This window comes from Camarhynchus parvulus, chromosome 4 (assembly GCF_901933205.1).
Source record: "Camarhynchus parvulus chromosome 4, STF_HiC, whole genome shotgun sequence".
NCBI lineage: Eukaryota > Metazoa > Chordata > Aves > Passeriformes > Thraupidae > Camarhynchus > Camarhynchus parvulus.
The window spans coordinates 66548183-66568986 of record NC_044574.1 but is presented as its reverse complement, the minus strand read 5'-3'; the positions used below and the strand labels follow the sequence as shown (position 1 = coordinate 66568986).

At 37.8% G+C, this 20804-nt stretch overlaps 1 protein-coding gene across 3 annotated transcripts; it reads right to left on the bottom strand.

Moving 5' to 3' along the window:
• Positions 1-1065: 1065 nt before the first annotated feature.
• On the bottom strand, positions 1066-20752 carry ABHD18 (abhydrolase domain containing 18). Of its 3 annotated transcripts, XM_030947865.1 has the most exons (14): positions 20665-20752; positions 18482-18625; positions 17599-17707; positions 14960-15044; positions 14357-14457; positions 12678-12756; positions 12503-12587; positions 12002-12029; positions 10084-10222; positions 8263-8352; positions 7879-7980; positions 6607-6985; positions 4485-4647; positions 1066-3845 (listed from the first exon to the last, which is right to left on the bottom strand). In XM_030947865.1, the coding sequence occupies exons 3-14, from the start codon at positions 17688-17690 to the stop codon at positions 3794-3796; spliced, it is 1395 nt and encodes a 464-aa protein (XP_030803725.1). In that variant the 5' UTR covers positions 17691-17707; positions 18482-18625; positions 20665-20752; the 3' UTR covers positions 1066-3793. The 3 variants fall into 3 exon arrangements, with proteins under 3 accessions (XP_030803725.1, XP_030803726.1, XP_030803727.1); XM_030947866.1 differs by lacking the exons at positions 14357-14457; positions 14960-15044; positions 17599-17707; positions 18482-18625; positions 20665-20752 and adding an exon at positions 13011-14348; XM_030947867.1 differs by lacking the exons at positions 12002-12029; positions 12503-12587; positions 12678-12756; ... (3 more) ...; positions 18482-18625; positions 20665-20752 and adding an exon at positions 10630-11992.
• Positions 20753-20804: the final 52 nt, after the last annotated feature.

The following is a 20804-nucleotide window of genomic DNA, read 5'->3' as shown; positions in this document are numbered from 1 at the left end:
TTTCTCCACTTGTATCATCCTCCTTGTTACTTTCTAGCAGTGCAAGTCAGATTTCCTTGGCAAAAGTCTCCTTCCTTAGGGAACACGGTACTTAAAATGCTCCTGTTTGGAAAAGGGGCTGATTTACACCAAATGAAACCAGGAGAATAACAATTCTTATTGATGTTTTAATGCTCATGCTTTATCTTGTGTGGAAGCATCCAAGCCTAGCAAGGAACACTGCAAATTCCAGGACTGCATGGAATAGCAGCATTTTACTTGTATAGAGTAAAAATTCAGGAGGAATTACAGGGTTACAGACCACCCCAAAGCTCCTTTCCATGCTGTGCAACTTATCATGACTGCCAAGCTGGCAGAGAACCTGACAGGCTGAGATAAAGAAACTTCCCTGCCCAACCAACAGCAGTTCAGAACAACATTTCAAAAAAAAAACCTAACACAAGACAGAAACAATTAAATTAAAAAAAAAAATACCTGCCTCAAAGTGTTAGCAGCTACCAAGCAGAAATAGTATTCCAAGGATCCAAGGATTTTCACTTTTCCACTGTTTAGAAAGTATCTCAATTACAGGCTTTTGACATTCCAGTAAGAAGTAAGAAAAAGCAGCAAGACTCCACGCCTTCATACAGAGTTTCCTTTCTGGAGTAATAAAACACAAGTGTTTTATTGTTCCTTGCTTAAAAAAAAAAAAAAAAAAAAAAAAAAAATCCTGAGTGGTTCCTTTTGAGTTATTTGGGGGGTTTTATTTGCCTTGGGGAAAAACATAGGAAACGCTCCATCTGACAATTATTAGATGAATTCTGCACTGGCACATGTAAAAATGGAATCACAATGGTATCTTAATTAGCTGATACAAGCTTATTTTCTTTACTAGGTTTCTTGGCATGTAGAAAAACATCAAAGCAGCAGCACTGCTTGTTGTGAGAAGCTTTAATCATGCCCTGTAGACTACCTGCTCTCCTCGTGCTACAGCCCTAGTAGGGACAGAAAGGATTACAGGATGACAGTGGGATGCACTTTGAACACCTGTTAACAAGAGAGAACAAAACCCCCCCCACACCAAAATGGTTTTAGGACTTTTATTGAAAAAATTTAAAACCAAAAAAATTACCAAGGCCAGTTTTACAATAAATTTAAGACATACAGAATGGTTTGCCTGCTACACAAAAGAAACCTTATTACAATATTTCTCTCATGCAACTCTTGGATTAAAATCATGTTCTCATTTAACATCAAAATGGATTATTTATACTTTCTTAGGATTTAACCTTAAAATATGATTTAAAAAGTCAATTTTCCAAGGGTTAAAAACACGTACACAGCAAGATTCCCCCTTTCCCAGACCATCTTCCTATGTCTGATAAGTGGCAGAAATAAACCACTGAGCTCATTTTTCCTTTTTTTTTTTTTTTTTTTTTTATTCTAACCTGAGAAATTTCTTAAATAATGCTTACTGGGCTTTCATATTTGGCAACACGACTTCAGTTAGAGGGCAAAGTGCAATTCCTTATTCTTGTCAGAAACCAATCTTTCACTGTGTGTCCCCAAAGACACTCTCAGAACCAGGAGTAGCATTTGTCCCAAAAGACACTCTCACAGCAGGAGTGGCATTAGCCTAAACCTCCTCCTGTGCACTTTTGGTAGGTTAAACCTTGTTAGTAATACCACTGGGACACTAACCTCAGGATGCAGAGTTCCCATCAGTTGTGTAATTCCCAGTATTGTGCGCTTTGAAAATATTGACTTTGGCATGTTATACTTTGTAGCAGAGTTGATTTTTTTTTGTGCTTACTCCTGGCCTTTACAAAATCTGTCTTTTCTCTCTTGCATTTATTCAAGCCTTTTCCCTTGCCATCAGTTATCTCCCTTTCTCATAGCTGCAACAGAAGCAGGACACAAAGCACACAATTACATTTAAAATGTCAGAGCTCCAAAAGCTGCTGAACAGCAGACAGAGCTCTGGTAAAGCACTCTCAGTTGATGAATATGCTTGTAAACCCTGTGAATCTTTTAGTACACTAGTCAAGACTTCAATTTTAAATTTGTAAGCTTACTAATATTTAATTTCAAACCCAAAATTTCAAATATTTGGTGTTTAAATGTGCTCGTCACTTCACACTTGTTCCCCACATATAAAATCAACACTCTCCAAAGAAATAATGAAGAACCATTTGAAAAAGCAATTTAACTTCCAGCAGACTAGAATCTCTTCTACATTTTCAGTAAATTTTTTTGTTACATCATTTGGGTTATTTAGAATTGTTTCTCTCCAGTTTTATCTGAGCACACCTGATTTTCAAATGAACAATGATTTCTTCACAGTTACTAGTCCTGTCTACCTGACTAAAATCCAAAAGAATATATAAACTGAGCTTTGTTTGCTCCATACTCTGCCTACTAAAAACCTTTACAGTAACCATGGAGATGAAAAGTGCTTGATTGGAAAGGTGCAGAAGTCACACATCCTGAAAAATGGCTGGATTTTTCTGTTTGTTTCAGAATAATCCTGGTTGTAACTGTACTAAATACTGAAGTGTTTCAGTTTTCAACTTCTCTGCAGATTGGTTTTTAAAGAATGTTATAGGAGATTACCACAAAAAAAAAAAAAAGATGTGGAGAGATACCCACACAGTTGGTACATGACAACCTTTTATTCTGCTGTAATTTGTTGGCATTTTTGATCCCAAAAGAGGAAACAACAGACTTTGGATTTTCTTAAATGTGTTCAAAATCCAAATTTCTTTATTTTCCATCCAATTAAATTAGACAAGTGTTGAAAAATAAGGAGCAAACCTGTTTCAATAACCTTTAGTCTCACGTTTCTTTTAAATTATACAGTGCAAGTGTGTTTTGCATATCAGCACTGAGTGCACTTTAGAAAGGACATCTGTTGAAATATTTCCAACAGGTCTTTATAGCACCATATAATCTGCTGTCAATTTAACCGCTTAGAATCAGCCAGTGCTTAGAAAGTAAAACAATATTTCTATTTCATCTATCAATCAAAAAAAAAAGAAAATAAACCTGAAAGCTTATGTTATCCAACTGAATTAATGTAAACAATTAATTACCAGACACTTGATTTTCACTTATTCCAGTTTTGTGAAGCTGGTTGATGAATTGCTACATGATCCTTCTGTAATGGCACGGTTTGATTCAGTGGCAGGAAAACTTCACAGACGTATTGAATGAAACCATCTCTCTCTCACTTTTCCTTGGATTGTCAAAGTCTCTCTTTCCAAGATGTGGTGCTGAGCCTTCTGCTGAGGCTCATTTTCAATTCATAATTGAAGAGAAAAGCAGTGACAAACACAAGAGGCTGAGTGCTGGCAAAGCCACGGTACAACACAATAGGAACAGCAAGGCCATGAGGAAGCGAGAGATAACCGAGGTATCTGGAACAAACCAAAACTACACCAAACACAAGGGAGCAGCTTAGCCCCACAGCACATTTTACATTCTTCCAATACTTGATTGGTCTGTTTTCTACTGGCACACGATTCAGAATTTACTCAGAATTGAAGGAACACACCATCTGATTAGACATGGAGTACATGAACCATTCATGCACTGACAGGAGCTGCTGTTGTTTTTTCACAGGTAACGCTGAAGCAGCTGCGTCAGAATGGCACTGGGTTGAAATGAAAGCAATGCTGGTACTTTACCACTTCTGGTAATTGTTACCTACAACAGTGAGTGACCATCTGCTCAACACTACAAGAGGCTTGTTTTCCAAACATGAGTTCCAGTAAGCTGAATTACAAATGAGATCAGTCTGAATGCATTAGAAAGATCACATGGTGTATTTCTGGAGGAAGCGGTCAAATGCATCATAAATCGCTTGTCTGAAACGAAGAAAGGAGAGCAGAATTTGTATAATCTGGGAAAAGGCAGATAGAAGTGGCATTTTTCCATATATTTACAAATATGTCTACTAAACTATCATCACAATTTCAAAACAGTGTTCAGGAAAAATGTGGTATCAGGTGGCATTTTCTCCTTCCTTTATTTCTGGGATCTCTCACTTCAATCTAGTAATACATTTGTGTTTCAGGAATGAGTAGGACTATTTTCCAAGTTTATTGCAAGTGGAAATATAGATTAATTAGGAGTTTTCTACTCAAACACATGAGAGACATGCACTGAAATTTTTGGGCAACTATCATGAAAGTGAGGCCGAAGTTTTAAATAGCAATAAACTACTGGTTAGCCTACATCAACCTGATATAGTGCTATTCTTTTTTGCTCTTGCTTAGACTTCCTAAATTATGTGTATAGACTTCCTAATCCCTTGTATTTTAAAATTACCAGCACAAATATTTAACTTTTTGAAAACTACAGAACTGCACTCATAAAACTGATTTTCATAACTGTCTTTAGAAAATCAACACATGATATTACTAAGGCACGAATTCATGCAAATACTACTTTTAAAATTTTGATTAAATCTAAAATTTAATTTTAAACCTTTCTGTTCACCTTACCTGAAGAGTCCTTGTTTAAAGAGGTAGGCACTGACATGACCTCCATCCAGATACCTGATTTCACAGCCTGGCCAGATCTCCTGGAGGCTGCGCACGCCGGTGCGAGGAATGTACGCATCCTCCTTGGCTTGTACCACTATGATTAAACTTGGGTCAACTGGAACTAAAGGATAACAAAGCACAACTGAATTCATCTGTGCTAAGAAATAGAAACACAGCTGAGATTTCTGTTGTCTAAATGTTATTTTCACAAAAAATGAAATTATTTGAAGGTTTAAAACAATTACATGTTCTAAAAGTCTCCAGCAGAATTTATCTGGTTTTTTATGTTGCAGTGGTGAGGCCATCAGTGGAAAAACAAACTAGCCCTTTCCATTCCCACCCCTAGAGCAGAAATTCCTCCAAGACTTGAGAAGTTGACAGAAAATTCTCTTTCCTCTTATCAACAAAACTCTAGAGCATTCATGTCAGTTCTTTGAGATCCCTTTTTATTGGCAAAAAGAACTATTAAATTCAATAGAGTGGAAGTTTCATATATTCTTTTCCCCTCAAGGAGGAAAAAAAGACAACTTTTCATACAAGAGGTCAGAAAGTACAGCCTATGTTCACTTTCTTTTCTGTTTCCTACATGGTTTACTTGCAATATAAAAATCCTAACATATTGTTATACATATTTATTACTCATAAGCAGAACTGCACCAATCAGATAACTAGCAGGAATAACACCAATATGATGTTGAGAAAAATAACACCAGAATCATGTTAAACACAGAACATTTCTCCCTTCATAAAGAAAATATGTGATAAGTTAAAGGCTGACCAGCCAAGATGACTGGCAGTGGGGTGTCACAAATTTAAACCTTTCCTTCTTTCATACTAAATCATATATAGAGAATATGCAATGCTAAGATAAATTCAAGTCTTCCATTCAATTTTCCAGGAAATCGGAGCATTAGGCAGATTTTCTGAAGCTCCTCTCTGGCCTCACTCCAAGGAATGCAAAGTCTCCCAGAGAATGACAAAACCTGGGAGACTATGGACACAATGGACTCCATCACTTTGACAAGTGCATCAGGGTCACAGATGCTTTTTAGTTCCAAGAAAGGTCAGTGCTTAGCTAAGTGTTACCTGGATAAGTCCAGATAAACAAGAAAGTCTGCACATGGAATAACACTTTCAGGGCTTTTTCTGTCGACTGAAATAACTTTAAAATCTTTAAGGAAAGCACTTCACTGGTATTCATCACAAAACATCTCTGGCTAGCAGTGAAAGAATCTACACTGGTGTAGGTTCCTTTTATTGTGTGTTTCCTTTTATTTATTTTTAACATTTATTTAAATCTAAACACTTGTACAATGGAGTACAGAACGCCAGGATTAAGAAATGAGGCGGCACAGGGGCTCAGTACCAAGAAAGCGTTGACACTAAAAGACAACTGTGTCTGAAGTCAAAGCACGTTGTAGGAGATGCCTTCAGCATCAGGTTCATGCACAAACCACAAAAGGAATTCTGAGCCCCCACTCCAGCAGAACCTTTTAAGGCGGCTCTAGGAAGCAATCACCTGGTAGCACTGCTGCAAAGGGTTTGGCCAAGGAATGCTGGACTACAGCTCCCCCTATATGCTATGCCTGTCCTGGGAAACAGCATTCACCAGCCTGCAGAAGGACCCCCAAAATGTTTTTACTGGTAATATCATTCAAGCTTGGGGTTCAGCTATGTAGGCTGCTTTCTATCTGAAGTCAGGATGAGATTTCTGCTTGAAAAACCTTATTAATTAAGATTAATTACACCTAGGTATTACTCACATCACACAGGTGTTTTTTCCCTTTAGATAATACAAATTTGCTCTAACTCATATCTGAAAAAAAACCACAGCAAGGCAGAGGAGAAAAATGTGTAAAGATACTGAGAGGCCATTTTTTAATTAACTTTCTCATTAGTTGGCCATCAAGAAGGAACAGACAAACAATTAGGAAATGCAGTAGTAAATAGACACTGCAGAATAATGCTCACAATATTTCCATATGTCAGCAAAGGTGCCAGCAGGTTTACATTTAAGAAAATACATTTCTCTGCACTGTATTTTATTCAGCTTTTCACATTGAAACAAAGAGATACATACCTGGGAAGTTAGCTACGTGGGTACATTCATCCATTACTCCCTTCATGAACATTAAGGATTCTCTCTGTAAAGTGTCACTCCTCCTCCTTGTATTTATCCTGTGTCCTTGTGGGCTGGTTAAGTTTTTATTGCTACTGCTACTGGTGGAAAAGGTTTGATTTATGCACTGCATTTTAGGAGCATCCTGCATTAAGAGTCCTTCTGAGGAGGCACTTAGAGCACTTCTATTTGTGGCAAAGCTGGGAACAGATTCCTTAGATACTGTGTCATTCAAAGACTCAAAGCTGAATATTCTGGAAGTCATGTCCATGTCTGCCAGACTGTCCACACTGTCAGGGAAGTTCTTCACAAAGTCTTGTCCCATCTTGAAAGAATCCGTCTAAACAAAGACAACAGTTAAGGGTTTCTCCCTTAAACCAGTTGGTTAATTTTATTTTTAAGATGAAGTCATAATTAAAAAAAAAATTAAAACTTTAAAAAAACTCTACCAGCACTCCTCAATTCTATTTTCAGCTTGCAGGTCATTCAATTAAATCCCGATCATCATAACCTCTTGATAATTTAATTCTACATTTCTGACAGTTTAAAAAAATGCAGGAGGTACTTACATGTACAGAAGTTTGTGATATAAACAATTGTTTTTCTCTGTATATTAAACTCTGAATTTGTAATTACAGTCATTTAAGCTTAAATAACCTAATAATAATTATAGAAAAATTAACATATGCAACCAGGTCTAATGTTACGTTTAAGACTGAAAAATTGACAGTCTCTAAATACTAGGGTGACACAAGCTAAAAAATGTTTCTTCTTTTCATTTTGTCTTCTCCATCAGTGTTGGTGGAGTGTATTTGACTTAAAAATGGCAAGTGCCCAAGTAACAACTATCTGCACCCCAGCTCCTCTTCTCCTGCTGTGAGGTATTAGAAAAAAAACTATGACAAAGGAAAGAATCTTAGGGGAAAAAGAAGAAAGAAGGCATTTATCAGAATTTTGATAGAATACATTTTATGTTGTAGATTACACTAAGTGTGATCAAAGGAAAAACTTGTAGCAAGGGCTACACTTTAAACTCATTGTACAACCAAAATATTAGTTTTGTTTCTCAAGTTTTTCCTTCAAAGACTAAATTCATCAAAGCATACAGAAACAACATGCCAGTATGTTCTAGCTAAGAATTGTCTGGTTTTAGTGGAAGTAAAAAGCAGTTGCATTATTTGCTAGATTTGTGTGTGTAAATATTAGCAGCTGGGTAAAATAAACCATACTTACTCCACAATATTCAAGCATTTGAATGATTTCTTCTTCATACACAGCTTGTGTGAAATACTGTTTCTCCAGCTCTCTCCAGTTCACTGCCTTACTCAGCACACCCTGAGATGACAAATCAAAAGCATTCAGTACACAAGTAAAACCCAGAGGTCACTCTAAAATAATGATACATGCAGGAAATTCACCTGTTCCTGTCCTGATTTTTTCAGTGGAATTCTGTTCCCAGACAGCCCTCAGAATTATTGCAATCAAAGCACAAACACATATTATAACACAGGACATGGAATCCCACCTCCCTTGTGGCCAGCCCAAATATTTGAGGTTACATTTCTGATCATAATCTAGCACATTAACAAAAAATGTACTTAGTAATTTGTTAATTACCGTAGTGAAGACTGCAGAGGCTGTTGACCAGGAAAGACATGGAATCAATGGCAATGGTTTAGGCCAGTTTGTCACTGCCAGTGAAGCCATCTAGAATCAAAGGCACTTATTACACATTTTAATATTGAATTCACAATATGGTAAAAAGAACTCTCTCATCTTCAATTTCTTTGTTCACATGGTATTTATGAAACATGTGGTGCCAAAGAGCTAAGGACTGTGGCAGCTGGGTATACTTTCACCTATTTAGAAGTTACTATCTAATCTCCAATGATATTTTAAAAAATAAACATTGCTCTGGAAAGGACTCATTTCAAGGCTGAATATCATTTGGCTATAAGAATTCCCAATGGAATATTTACTAAATATTCCATCTATTACAATTAAAATTCAATTAATTATATTTGTAATCCATTAATTATCATTATAAAAACTAATACAAGTTATTACTTGTTTAAAACCATAAAAAACTTTTATAAAGCTTTCCATCAAGCTCTTGCAAGTTCATTTCAAGGCAAAACACAGGCAATCTATGAGAAGGACTATTTAAAACACTATACTTTCAAAATTTGTATACAGGAAACAAAATTTGAAGGAGAAGTAATTCAACATGTTAAAAGCAGTCTTTTTCTGTCCTTTAAGTTTGAATTATTACTTTTGCATTAGTTCTCAGAACTTATTTTTGTGACTATTTCTGTTTATTCCAGAAAAAGCCAGAGCAAGTAAGTTGAATGTACAGAACTATGTACCTACATGATAAGTACTTGACAAATTTTGTTTTATTAATACCAAACACCTCGTGTCTGTTCTAGATGTTCTAATATGTGGATTTATGCAACTGAACTATAATTCTATTCTAATTATTTTTTATTAATAAAAAGTTATAAGAATCCCACATATCTATGTTCTGATTCTTTCCAGTAGAAGTTTTTCCCCTTTGGTAGAACTGAATGAATGCTTACAACCTTCCATTGCAAAACATACTCTGTAGAGGATCAACATCAAATATCACTTATTTCACAGAAGTTTCTGATTCAGCAGGGTGATGTTGATGTAAACCAAAGGTGCTCTGTACATTTATGACATTTACAGTTATAAAATTGTGCTTTAGGGGAATATTTCCCTTTTGGGAAACACTACCATTACCAACATTATTTACTGAGCTCCTAACAAACAAAGAAAAGTATGTTGTTTTAATCAGCTTTGCACCTGTGTCTCACAGAGCTGTGAGAATCTGCACAGACACAAGACATTTTAACTTTGCATTATTCTTTCCTTAGTGATACACTGCTGGTTTAGTCTGAGCATGCACAGTGTCACACAGAAAATGTTATCCACCTCACCACAGAAATCTCTGATTAGTACCAATGATCACTGACACCAAAAGTCACCTCAATTACAACATGCCCACAAAGAGGGGGTATTTCACACAATGCATTAAAACACAAAGGTTTAAGCAAGAAGAAAGGAGGAAAAGAGGGAGAATTAGCAATCGATCAGTGCAGACTTTCTTTCAGCAAACATTTCTGCCCCCCATCCTTGTGGAAAAAAAACAATTATGTGAGAAGTTTATATTCTTATTAAGCCTGCTGGGAGATGGCTGACAAAGGGCTCTATGATTTGTCAGTACATATTAAGGATTACACTAATTCAGCACCACAGAACAGGAGAATTGCCAACAATTTGTTTCTCATGACTCCAAGTGTTTATTTTAAAGCACTTCTGAGATCAACACTGTAAAACAAATTATTTCCGTATGCTACATGATCAAATGAGAAGTTGAAAGAAAAAAATTACTGAACAGGAGATATAAAAGCTTACATGTCCTCCCATGGATATTCCAGTCATCCCTAGGGGTCCATAGCCTTCTCTCTCTAGCCAGTGCAAAAGAGCTGCCGATTCTAGAATTAGAGCTCCTCCCATCACAAACAGGTCCGAGACATTTTTTAAACATGACCGTCTTTTCTCCCCAGAAAAGGAAAATAGAGGGTTTATTTTCTAAGATTAGACTCTGACAGTTCTTATCATTCTATACATACTTTTATACACAGCTTCAGCACAATCTCAGAGAATTTTGGAGCTGAACTCCTGTTGATTCAACAGGAGGAAAAAGCAAGCCCAGATTTTCTGACACTTGTAATTTTTTGTCTAAATGAGGACTAGAGATAGACACCTGCCTATGCTTTTAATGTAATATCACTGACAGCTTGGTCTTTTGGAAACAATTACCAACATTAGCATCTCATTAGTAGCAATATTCTGTCCTGTGAAGTTGTAGCAGATATTTTAGAAATAGAATCAAAGTGATACAGTCCTAGGCATACACTAGCTTGTTTGCAGAAACAAGGATTTTTTTTTCTTATTTACCTGTTTTACACCATTGAAAAATTGCACACAACATTTGAAGAGCAATCAGTATGTCAGCTTTGGAAGCACTCATCAGTGTCACTGTAAGACTGAAACTGTAAAGTGGGAAGTTTGTCACAGTATTGAGAATTCAGGCAGTGTACTGCAAAGCACTAAAACACAGAAGACACAAAACAAGTAGAAATCTATTTGGCTGAGCCATCAGAGGGACTCTAAAAATAACAGACCTCTAACTTGGGGAGTGGGGCTGAGTATTCTCAGTACCACAGCCAGGTTACAAAGGGCTCCTGGCCCCTCCTGCCAGCATGCCAGCGTCACATTTGCGACACTCTGAAGCACAAGCACAAAGCTCACTGTGAAGTCACACAGAAAGGAGCAGAGCTGCTGCAGAGCAGCATTTACAGCCTAATGCAATTCTCTCCTACAGCTCAGTGAGATTCCTCAGCCCTCTGCAGCTGCTGTATTTACTGAACACTGTCACCTGTTACACTGGGGCTGTGTGACCCTGCATTGGAGAGTGACAATCACCTACTGGGGCATTAGAGTCCCCATAACTGGAAATTAACCTACCAATGGATGCATTCCAGTACAAGCTTTCTCCTGTCATTTTTCTATAATCTTACAAAAAGCACCTTCTCTGTGTCTTCTAGTCATGTTAAATATCTGAGTTAGGATTAAAAAGGATTAAAACACCAACTCATATTTGGACTTTCAGAAATATTGGGAGACAAAGCTTTGCCTCAGACACATATCCTGTTGAATTCTGATAATAAGTCTGTGGGTTGGAAAATGTAAAAACTAAAAAAATCTAGACTACCAATTGCCAATTCCAATTTAAGAAACTGACTGAAGAAATAAATCCTGTAAAATACTGAATATTGCATAGTGTCCTGACTAACAACCAATCAACACCAGGTTTATTCATATGCCTGTAAATCGCTAAAAGGTCTTGGAAAAGCAAAATCCTAGCAATTATAATTTATTCTATAAATTATAATGGAAATATGCTGTCTGAGCAAAGATTATGCAGAGCTGACTGAAATATAACAGCAGCACTTGTACTGCAGTTGTGAGTCAGGAATATAAAATGGCCCTGGCTTGTACTCACAAAAGATGTTTGCATCTCACTCCATACTGCAAGTTCATCTTGTGCAAACACTCCTGATCCCTGAGATCTCCTAACAAAACACCCAAAGCAGTTTAGCAAAGAGCAGACAATTTCCAATTTCACACTGGCAGGTTACAAGTGGTTTTTGAAATGTTTTTTTCTTAATAAGCTATCAAAGTCTAAACAACTTTTGGATCAAAAGAAAAGAAAAGAAAAGCAGTATTTTAAAAACATGGTATCAATAAATGCAACAGGAATACTTACAATTGATCCTTGGGTTTTCTACAGCCATGTAAAAGACTCCAGTTAAAGAAAGTAAAAAGGTCTTATCAAACTTGGTCATTTAAAAAAATAGCTAAATAATATGCATAAATAGCATGAATTAATTGAAATTTGGAATTTAAACTGTCAAAATTTATTGTCACTGCAATAAATTCCATCTAGTTCAATGATGCAGTTTGCAACTTTTTACTGTTGTCAGATATATGGGTAGGAAAAAAGTGTAACTTAATGAAACAGAATAATACTGTTATACAAAATGACAGAACAAAACTTTACTGTTTTTAAAAAACCTCCCAAATCTGAAGTGGTAACAGCAAGTTTCTCAGAAGTTAACCTCAGGTACCATAGAATTGTGCTTCACATAATGGCCATACTTTCTTTGCTTCTACCCACTGGGTACCAAAAAGTTGATATTTTATGAGTGTGGTAACTCTTCTAGCTTCCAGAGGGGACATTAGGACTGTGTTTTCCACAAAAGGATATAGTAAGGATTTTCTAGCAGCAGGGAAGCCATACAGGCTTCTTTAATCATTGGCCGTGCCATTAATGTGCGTCTCCTCCAGAAGTGCTGAAGACAAGATGCACAAACAAGACAGATAAGGCAAAATTTATGATTTCATTTCTCAGTAACAATCAATTTTACATTTTACACACTCACATGGTCTCCAGTGCCTGCTAAATGAATGCACACAGGTCTGTGCTTGCCATTCCATCTTCTGGGTATGATGAACTGAAATCTGTGAGAAAAAGCATCTATTTTAGCAGAATAAGAATATCTATTAACAAGCTGCATCAAGAGAAACTAATTAGAAAGCAAAACCAAAACAACAGAAATATTTGTAACCCATGCAGGCAAACTGCCAGCAATTCAGCAACATCATTTTTCATGAACACATTCAGCAAACAAAGGAATCTGAAAGTAGGACAGAAGAAAGGCCAAACAAGAAAAGGAGCCAAGATGAAAGATCATGTTCCTAAAAAAGACTACTACCTCATCATCACAATTTAAACTTTGCAGAGTGAAGAAATGCAACTTCAGATAAAGAGCAGCCTAAACAAGCATGTCCAGCTCTCCTAGGCATCATTGCTACTTTTCTCCTGAAGGCACAACAGCTGAAATTGAAGATTAAGATGAGTAATAAATAAAAAAAAAATATCAAAACCCCAGCATACAAACCACGAAATTATTCTATACACTCAACATCAATCAATTAATCTCTTCTGCTGTTACTTATTTACAGTTTAAACTACTGAAAAAAAAATCCCTTCTGAGCCACCACTATTTTCCCCACAAGATGGAGCACTGTTACCTACAAGAGTGTTACACTTCAGGAAATACATTCATACCATCTTGAGGGAAATTTGTACAGCTTTCCAAACTGTCACAATACTGGCCAGAATAACAATTATCATAACTTGGCTACAAAGCACAAAAGAGCAGAGATAAGGAAACAATAATCATATTGCATTGTCCAGTGTGGCACTAATTAGTTTGATAATGTTAACAGATAGTTTCTTTCTCTAACCAGTAGAGGTAGAACAGAACTGATTTCTTAAATCAACACTTTTCTCACATTCCTTAATGTTACATGCTTAAGCACACATATAAAAACAAACCAGAATTACTGACAAAATTTCCAATGTCAGTATCAGCTCAATGTTTATGTTTAAACTCAACTTTTATGTTTATGTTATGAAACAAACAAAGTCTGGGGAAAAAAAATCCATCATGACAGTTCAGCTCCAAACTAAAAGCAAACAGAAATTATGCTCCATTTGCAAACCCACTCCTCATCTGCAAAGAAGTGTTAATGTGAAACCAGGACTGTTAGGGAGCCTCCAGCTTTCTGTAAGATTTAAATTTTTTTTTAGTTTGTTTGCCAAGTAAGAAAGGAACCAGATTCTCTGGCTACAATAGAATCAGTCTGCTACTTTATTGCTATACAAAATTTTTGTATTCAATGGAAATGGAAAGCTGGAAAGGCTCCTTCAAATACAACATAATATGTTTTCATATAAACAGTTTCTCCTGCTATATATAAAGCAGTAACTACTCTTCTAAATTTCCAGCATACCCCTCATTTGCAAAACCCAAATCAATAATTCAAAAAATTCAGGATATCCCACAGCTTTGTGCAATATGATTTCTACACTAAAAAAAAAGTAATACTTTGCTAGTGGATATATTTTTTTAATGTATAGATTGAACTATCACATGAATAAGATTTATTTTACAGATTGTTTGCATTGCAATCAATTAGCTGCACAATAGAACTACTTGCAGACCATTATTTCCCTGCAGCATTAATTTCAGAAATACCTCTTGGTTTCTCTTACCTTGCTACAAGAGATTCGACTGGCAGGATACCTGGGACACAGTGAGCCAAGGGGGAGATGAAGTGCCCCTCAAGGATTTTACAGTCTGATTGCCCCTCAACCTGCAGAAAGAATGGGACAACAGCAATAAATATTCTGTCAGCCTCTAACTTGTTCTGAAACCAAATCTCTTAAAGTAGAATTTGTTACAGCATAAAAAACTTGCTTAGAAAACCCCAAAGTTGAGGCCTACTCCTAAAAATAGGGATATATGTTATCAACAGGGTCAAACCACTTGTTTTCAACTTTATTTTTATTAAATAACCTTTTACAGGAATCAAACAAAGGTGTAATGCTGCCCTATTTTAAACACATTTGATAACACAGACTAAATTTTGAACACTTTTTGAGTTTTAACATTTGACATCTCACTGCACAACTATTGTACTACTGGGAAAAAAAAAGTATCTGTACAGGCACTGCTTTAGTCTCTATTTCCTTCCATTCTCTTCCAGTAGCCTATAAAAGTAGCCTGGTGTTAAGTACCAAGTTATTTCACCTTTATATACCCTTAGGAAAATAAATAAATGTAGTTAAATCACATAATCTCTTGCTCTGAAGTACCTTGTCAATGAACACTGGGTAATCCTTGGAAACCAGCTTCTGGCATTTTTCCCTGTTTCCAATAATCTTTCTGAATTCAAATATTCTGTTGAAAGGAAACAAGTAGAGAAGATTCAACTTTTAATCTAAAAAAAAGAAGAGACATATTTATATAAAATTTCAGGAGCTAAAGTAAGCCACAAACAAATAAAAGTTATGAAGCCAGCATTACATTTACAGATTAATCAGGCCACCACAGGGGAGGTAGCTACCACAGGATGCTTTTGAGTTCAAAAAACTCTCAGGTTGCTGGGAAACAGAAAACTAAGAGGCAAATCTGGCTGCTTTCTTCTGCTAGTTAAATGGGCTGCAGAGCCACACAGAGTAAATGAAAGAAAACTCTTCTCAGAGGTATACACTGAGAGGACAAGATTACTGAAGGACATGAACATTCAAGAGGCAATGGCTGTGTGCTGCAATGTAAGAAATCCCACCTGGAGCAAAGTGAAAGATTGCTTTCACAGTTAAGCACATGAAAAAATAGCCCAGGGAAATTATAAATGATCTTCATCCTCAAGGGATGAAGTGCCAAGAGACTTGAAGAAACAAAGTCAGCTTTGTTTTGAACAGGGATTTTGACTTGATGCCCTCACATTGGCCCCTTCAACTTTAAATACTCCATAACTTGCTCATTCCTCTGCTCATAAATACACACCTTACCTGAGAAGCTAAAGAGTGAAAAGTACAGAGGAATGATCCCTTCACCTCCCCAACACCACAGAAAACCCAAAGAATGGAAAGAAAATCCAGTTTATCAGCGCACAAAAAATAGCTCTACTTTTTAACCTTTGCTTTTCTTATGGAAAATAGCAAGTGCATTAAGTATTTCTGAGAAAGCAAGGGTAAGGATGTGAGATGTGAGTGTGGATGGTAAGCTAAATGAAGAGATGCTTTGTTTGGCAATAAAACTTCTAAAAATACTACATTTATGTCTTTTTTCTAGAATTGGGTGCATACTGAAGGCTAAATCTCACCTCTGCTGAGGAATTTCAACCCTTGCTAATGAGTTGAGGACAAAGAGTTAGGATATTACCATTCATCACATCAAGGGTGTGCACACAAAATTTCAGATTAGGCAGAGCAGTCTGTCATTCAATCTTGGATAAGACTGAATAATGATCACTCACCATCACAGTGATGAGTTAAACAAAAACAAACCCCCTCCTCCCACGAGGCAGTGTGAGGAGTCAGGAGGAGGCAGCATTCCTCCTCCTTCACCCAGGTGAAGCCAGGCTGCTGGGGAACAGCTCATCATCCTCCCAGTCAGGGGCAATACTAGAACAAAACTCTCTTCCCCTTTTCAGACCAGCAAGTTGTCCTCCTGCTTCCCCCCCACTTTTGATCTGGTGGGAGAGGGTTTTTCCCCTGAATGAAGAAGGAACTGTAGCTGATATCATTGTTACCACCAGCAACACTCCCCTGTTGCTGTTTGGTGTGGGTGTGATCACCCTCCAGAGCCCAGGCCAAGCCTTAAACTGGGGAGCAGCAGCATCAGTCAGAGGCTCCCTCTACAGAGACACATTTGGACTGGAGGGAGATGGGGCACTGAAACTTCCCTGTGTCTCACCAGGAACCCAAAGGTCTTTAAAAGAAAGGGTTTGATAACATTAAAGCATCCCATTCTGGATACACACATGGAATAGAATACAGAAATGCTGCAATCAAAACAAACCCCACTGGTTTTGGTTATTCCAACCAAAGCCAACATTGTCATTTTGCAGGAAAGTCTGCCACTTAAGAGAAATATCAACTGAAGAGACACACAAAGCAATCCAAGTGCCATTTCCACATCAGATCTCGCACATGGACTTAAAAAGAAACCAAGAACAAGCTCCCATAAAACTCCACTGCTATCTAGTGCACAAAATTTTATTTCAGTAGTTTTCAAATGTTTCTTTATTGATTTTCATATACATAAGAGTGAGCTTATTATTAAATGCAGGTTTATCATTTCCTATTTAAATACTGCACAATGCAGAAAATATATACTATCACTTCATTTTTATACTTAAGAAATACAAATGCTCAACTTCAAAGTGTTAATCTCAATAGTAATTAATAAAAATAATCAAATGCTTAAAAAATTAGGAGATGCTTCCATTTTTTCTTATTTTCAAGACAACTAAAAAGAAAGACTTTTGGGCAACTTTTATAGTACTACTTTGGGCTGTGAGAGAAACTTCTGATTAAATCTTACACTTTTAAAACTAATTAGGAAGTTACAGAAAGATAGCAAGAACCACTTCAATGTTAAACAGAAACAATTCTTCTGTAGCAATTCATCAAGTTTTGCTTTTGGAAAACACTTGCAGAGATAGTTTTTCAAGTATGTCATCAGATAAACACAAGTAAAAATGTAGTTGTACACACAGACATTTTCCCAAGAAGAGCCTCTTTAAACAGGAAAAAAATTGCAAATCCTTTAAAGGCTTCTTTTAAATCCAGTTACTCCCTTGGTATAGAAACACATGATTTCTGGAGCGGATAAACACTTTTGGTATTTTAAATACAGGATAGCAATTACTGTTGCTACTTCAAGGGTTAGGTTATTTTCCTTTAATGTAACATTTCCTTTATGCTGTTACTTTTTAACAAGTCACCTTTTCAGATCCTCTGGCTTTCCCCATCCTCTGATGAACAGTTTAGTGAGGAGAAGCTTTCGGTACAAGACATCTAATTTACTTACACCCATTAGCAGCACACTGTCATCTAGGGAAAAAGCAGAGGTAAAAACAAGGCAGTTAAAGTCTACATGAGAGGCAAATTCATTGATTGTAACACAAAATGGTCTCTTATTCTGGCTTCTGCATTAAGGAAAAGCCATCCAATGTATTCCAAGAAAGTTAACCTCGATATTCAGGGCAACTCTTTTTATTTTGAAATGAACATGTAAGAATTTTAAATGCTAATTAAAACCAGATATTCATTACACCACTGATGACAAGCCAGCTGCAGAGGCACATCTGAACTACATCAAAACTACATCTTCAAGCAGTCCTAACTGTCCTGTACTTGAGCTGATGAAACAAAGAGCAGCACTGATCTCTGTCCTCTCCGTAGAGCTACGATGGCAAAACCCTTCAGCCAGTGGGGGCAGACATAAACACATCTCAGAGTGGGAGCTTGAAACAATGGTTGGGTTTAAACCATCAGAAGATTTCATCTCTTCATCTCCTTAATGGAGAGAAGGAGAGAAAGAGGAAGGAGGGAAGCAGAAGCAGCTTTCTGCTGCAGAGAAAGCTCATTTTTGTAATCTTGCCTTCTTTGGTGTGGCAACAATCCTAATCCTTATTTTATCTGTTCCTTTCCAATTTTGATATTTCTTATCAAACTGATGCTCCTCCCACTCCTTTCTGGGAAGAAATCACACCCTCAAAATCCTTGCCAGGATCATTTCTCTTTCTACAAATAGACCAGGTCAAACAGAGCTAAATCTACCAAGATTTTAGGCAAGCTGAGTATTATTTTCAAAGCAATACTTACTGAAGTGAACAGGGAGCCACTGCTGAGCTCTTCCAAGGAAGAAGGAAGGAAAAAAACAACCCAAACAACTAAAAAGAATTTAAATCTGGTTTCTTGGTCAGCAGGATACAGGTTACTCAATTAAAGTCCAGGATCTGTGTACACCTAAGAAAACAACAGATTTAATAATCAAACATTTGGTTACTGAGCTCACTGAGCTCACAGGCATTTTTTATTATTTCCAGATCCCTCCATACTAAATGTACTCCATAATAGTGTAACTTAATTTATGGGGTTTTTGAAATTTTATTTTCATCCAAAAGCACTTATTCTGCCACACTCCAATAAGGTCATTTTTAAAAATAAAGTTGTTTGACTATAACAAGTCAAAATTGTGCTCAGATTAACAAAAACATTCCTCTGCACTTCTAGAAAGCCAACATTTAAGAATCAATATACAGAATAAAGAGGAGAACTCTCTTTCTAGAGAAAACCTAGAGTAAATTACTATCAAAAGAAAAATTATAGGCACTTGAATTTTAGAACAAGCATGTTAGAAAGCCACAATGGCTCCAGGATGGTTCAATCACTACAGGATAAAAGTAAATACATGAAATGAGCAGAAAGTCACAGTGGGGAGGCTTTGTTTTGAAAACATGAAGATGTAGATTTTGCTTTGAGTCCAAAGTCTGGTCTGACAAGCTCTCTGCTGCGCCAAGGGAGTGCCAAAACAACTTTCTAGGCAAGTGCATTATATTTAAATGTAATATTGATTGAGGCAAAAGCTTTGTCTCATCCTCTCTCCTGCTTCATTGATGCAATGGAGACTCTGAAGTAACTCAAGATATTTCAACTAATCAGAATCAAGATAAAAGCATTACTGGAAAGAGTACAGGAAACACTAAATCAAATAAAAAATACTCCTAGTATGTGAAGGAAGTATGCTGCATAGAACTTTTCAGAAATATCACTGAGATAAAAAATTTGGGAGGATTGACCCTACTGTATCTCTGTAACAAAAGGGCAGGACATGCTCCAGTCACTGCCCATCCATGCCTGCATGGCAAGACAACCACAAACACTTTTAGTCCCAGGAAAGGCAAATTCAACTGCAGGAGGCTGAAGTTTTATAATTTCACATGAACAGGAGTATTTCAGCAGTGAGGATTAGAAATGAATGAGAGAATCAGGAAAGGCTGTTTCAGAATTCAGCTTGATTTCCTCCACTCGGCAGCTCACATGCCACATCCCGCTCCCACTGTGAGACAGGTCAGCTGGAAGCAGTGACCTGATAACGATGCTGTGGAGCTGTGTGGCCCTAGAGAGAGGATCTGTGCTATGAATCTCGAATGAATATACTGTTAACACAGAAAGCTTTACATAACTGTGATCTGTGAATGGAAACTGCAGCAGATACAAAAGCACGCTAAGAAGAAACACAGAAACAGACACATAAACTCATCCAAAACCCAACACATAAAAGGTCAGCTCTTGGTTTTTATCCGTGCAAAGAGCTCCAGTTACAAGAAAATCAGCCCTGGAAAGTACAAGGCCCACAGTGTAGTTTCTATTCTATACATGGATGTGAAAAAGCTCCCACCCAGCAGCCAACCTGAAAAAAACACCGAGCCTGTTTTAGAAGGCGGAGTTGTCAACTTCCCTACCCTCCCTCTCTATTTAAAAAAAACCTCCCTTACAATTAACGTCAGCTGCTTTTCTGATGGAAGAAACGACTGCTTAAGAATGAAAGAAATCACACAGAAGTCACGCCAAGGCAGATAAAATCCCCACAACAACTCCACAAAACAGGACGGGCGCACAGGAGCCGGAGCATAAACAACGGGGCCTAAAGCAGGGCTGCGAGCAGCTCCCTGCAAGCCTGACCCGAGCACTCTAAGGGGGCAGGTGCGATCCCAAAACTCTGCCATTCCTCGATCCCAAACGTCCGCCATCCCCCGATCCCAAACCTCCGCCATGCCCCAGATCCCAAACCTCCGCCATCCCCCCGATCCGCTGCCCCAGCACCCGCAGGAAGGGGCGGTGGGAGGCAGGACACGGCCACCGCCACCCCTCCGCCCGCTCGCCTCAGCAATGCCGTGAGGGGCAGCGGCTCGGGCAGCTCCCGCCTGCCCGCCCTCCGCGGTACCAGCTCTGGCACCGCTCCCCCGGCCCGGCCCGGCCCGCGAAGGTCACTCGCTGCTCACCCGAAGCGCTGCCGGTGCTGAGGCACCACATGGGAGGGCGGGAGCGGGAATTGGAGGAAGAAGAAGAAGAAGAGAGAGGAGGAGGAGGGGAGGGCGAAGGGCGGGACGGGGACGGGACGCGGCTCACGCGCCCACCGCGC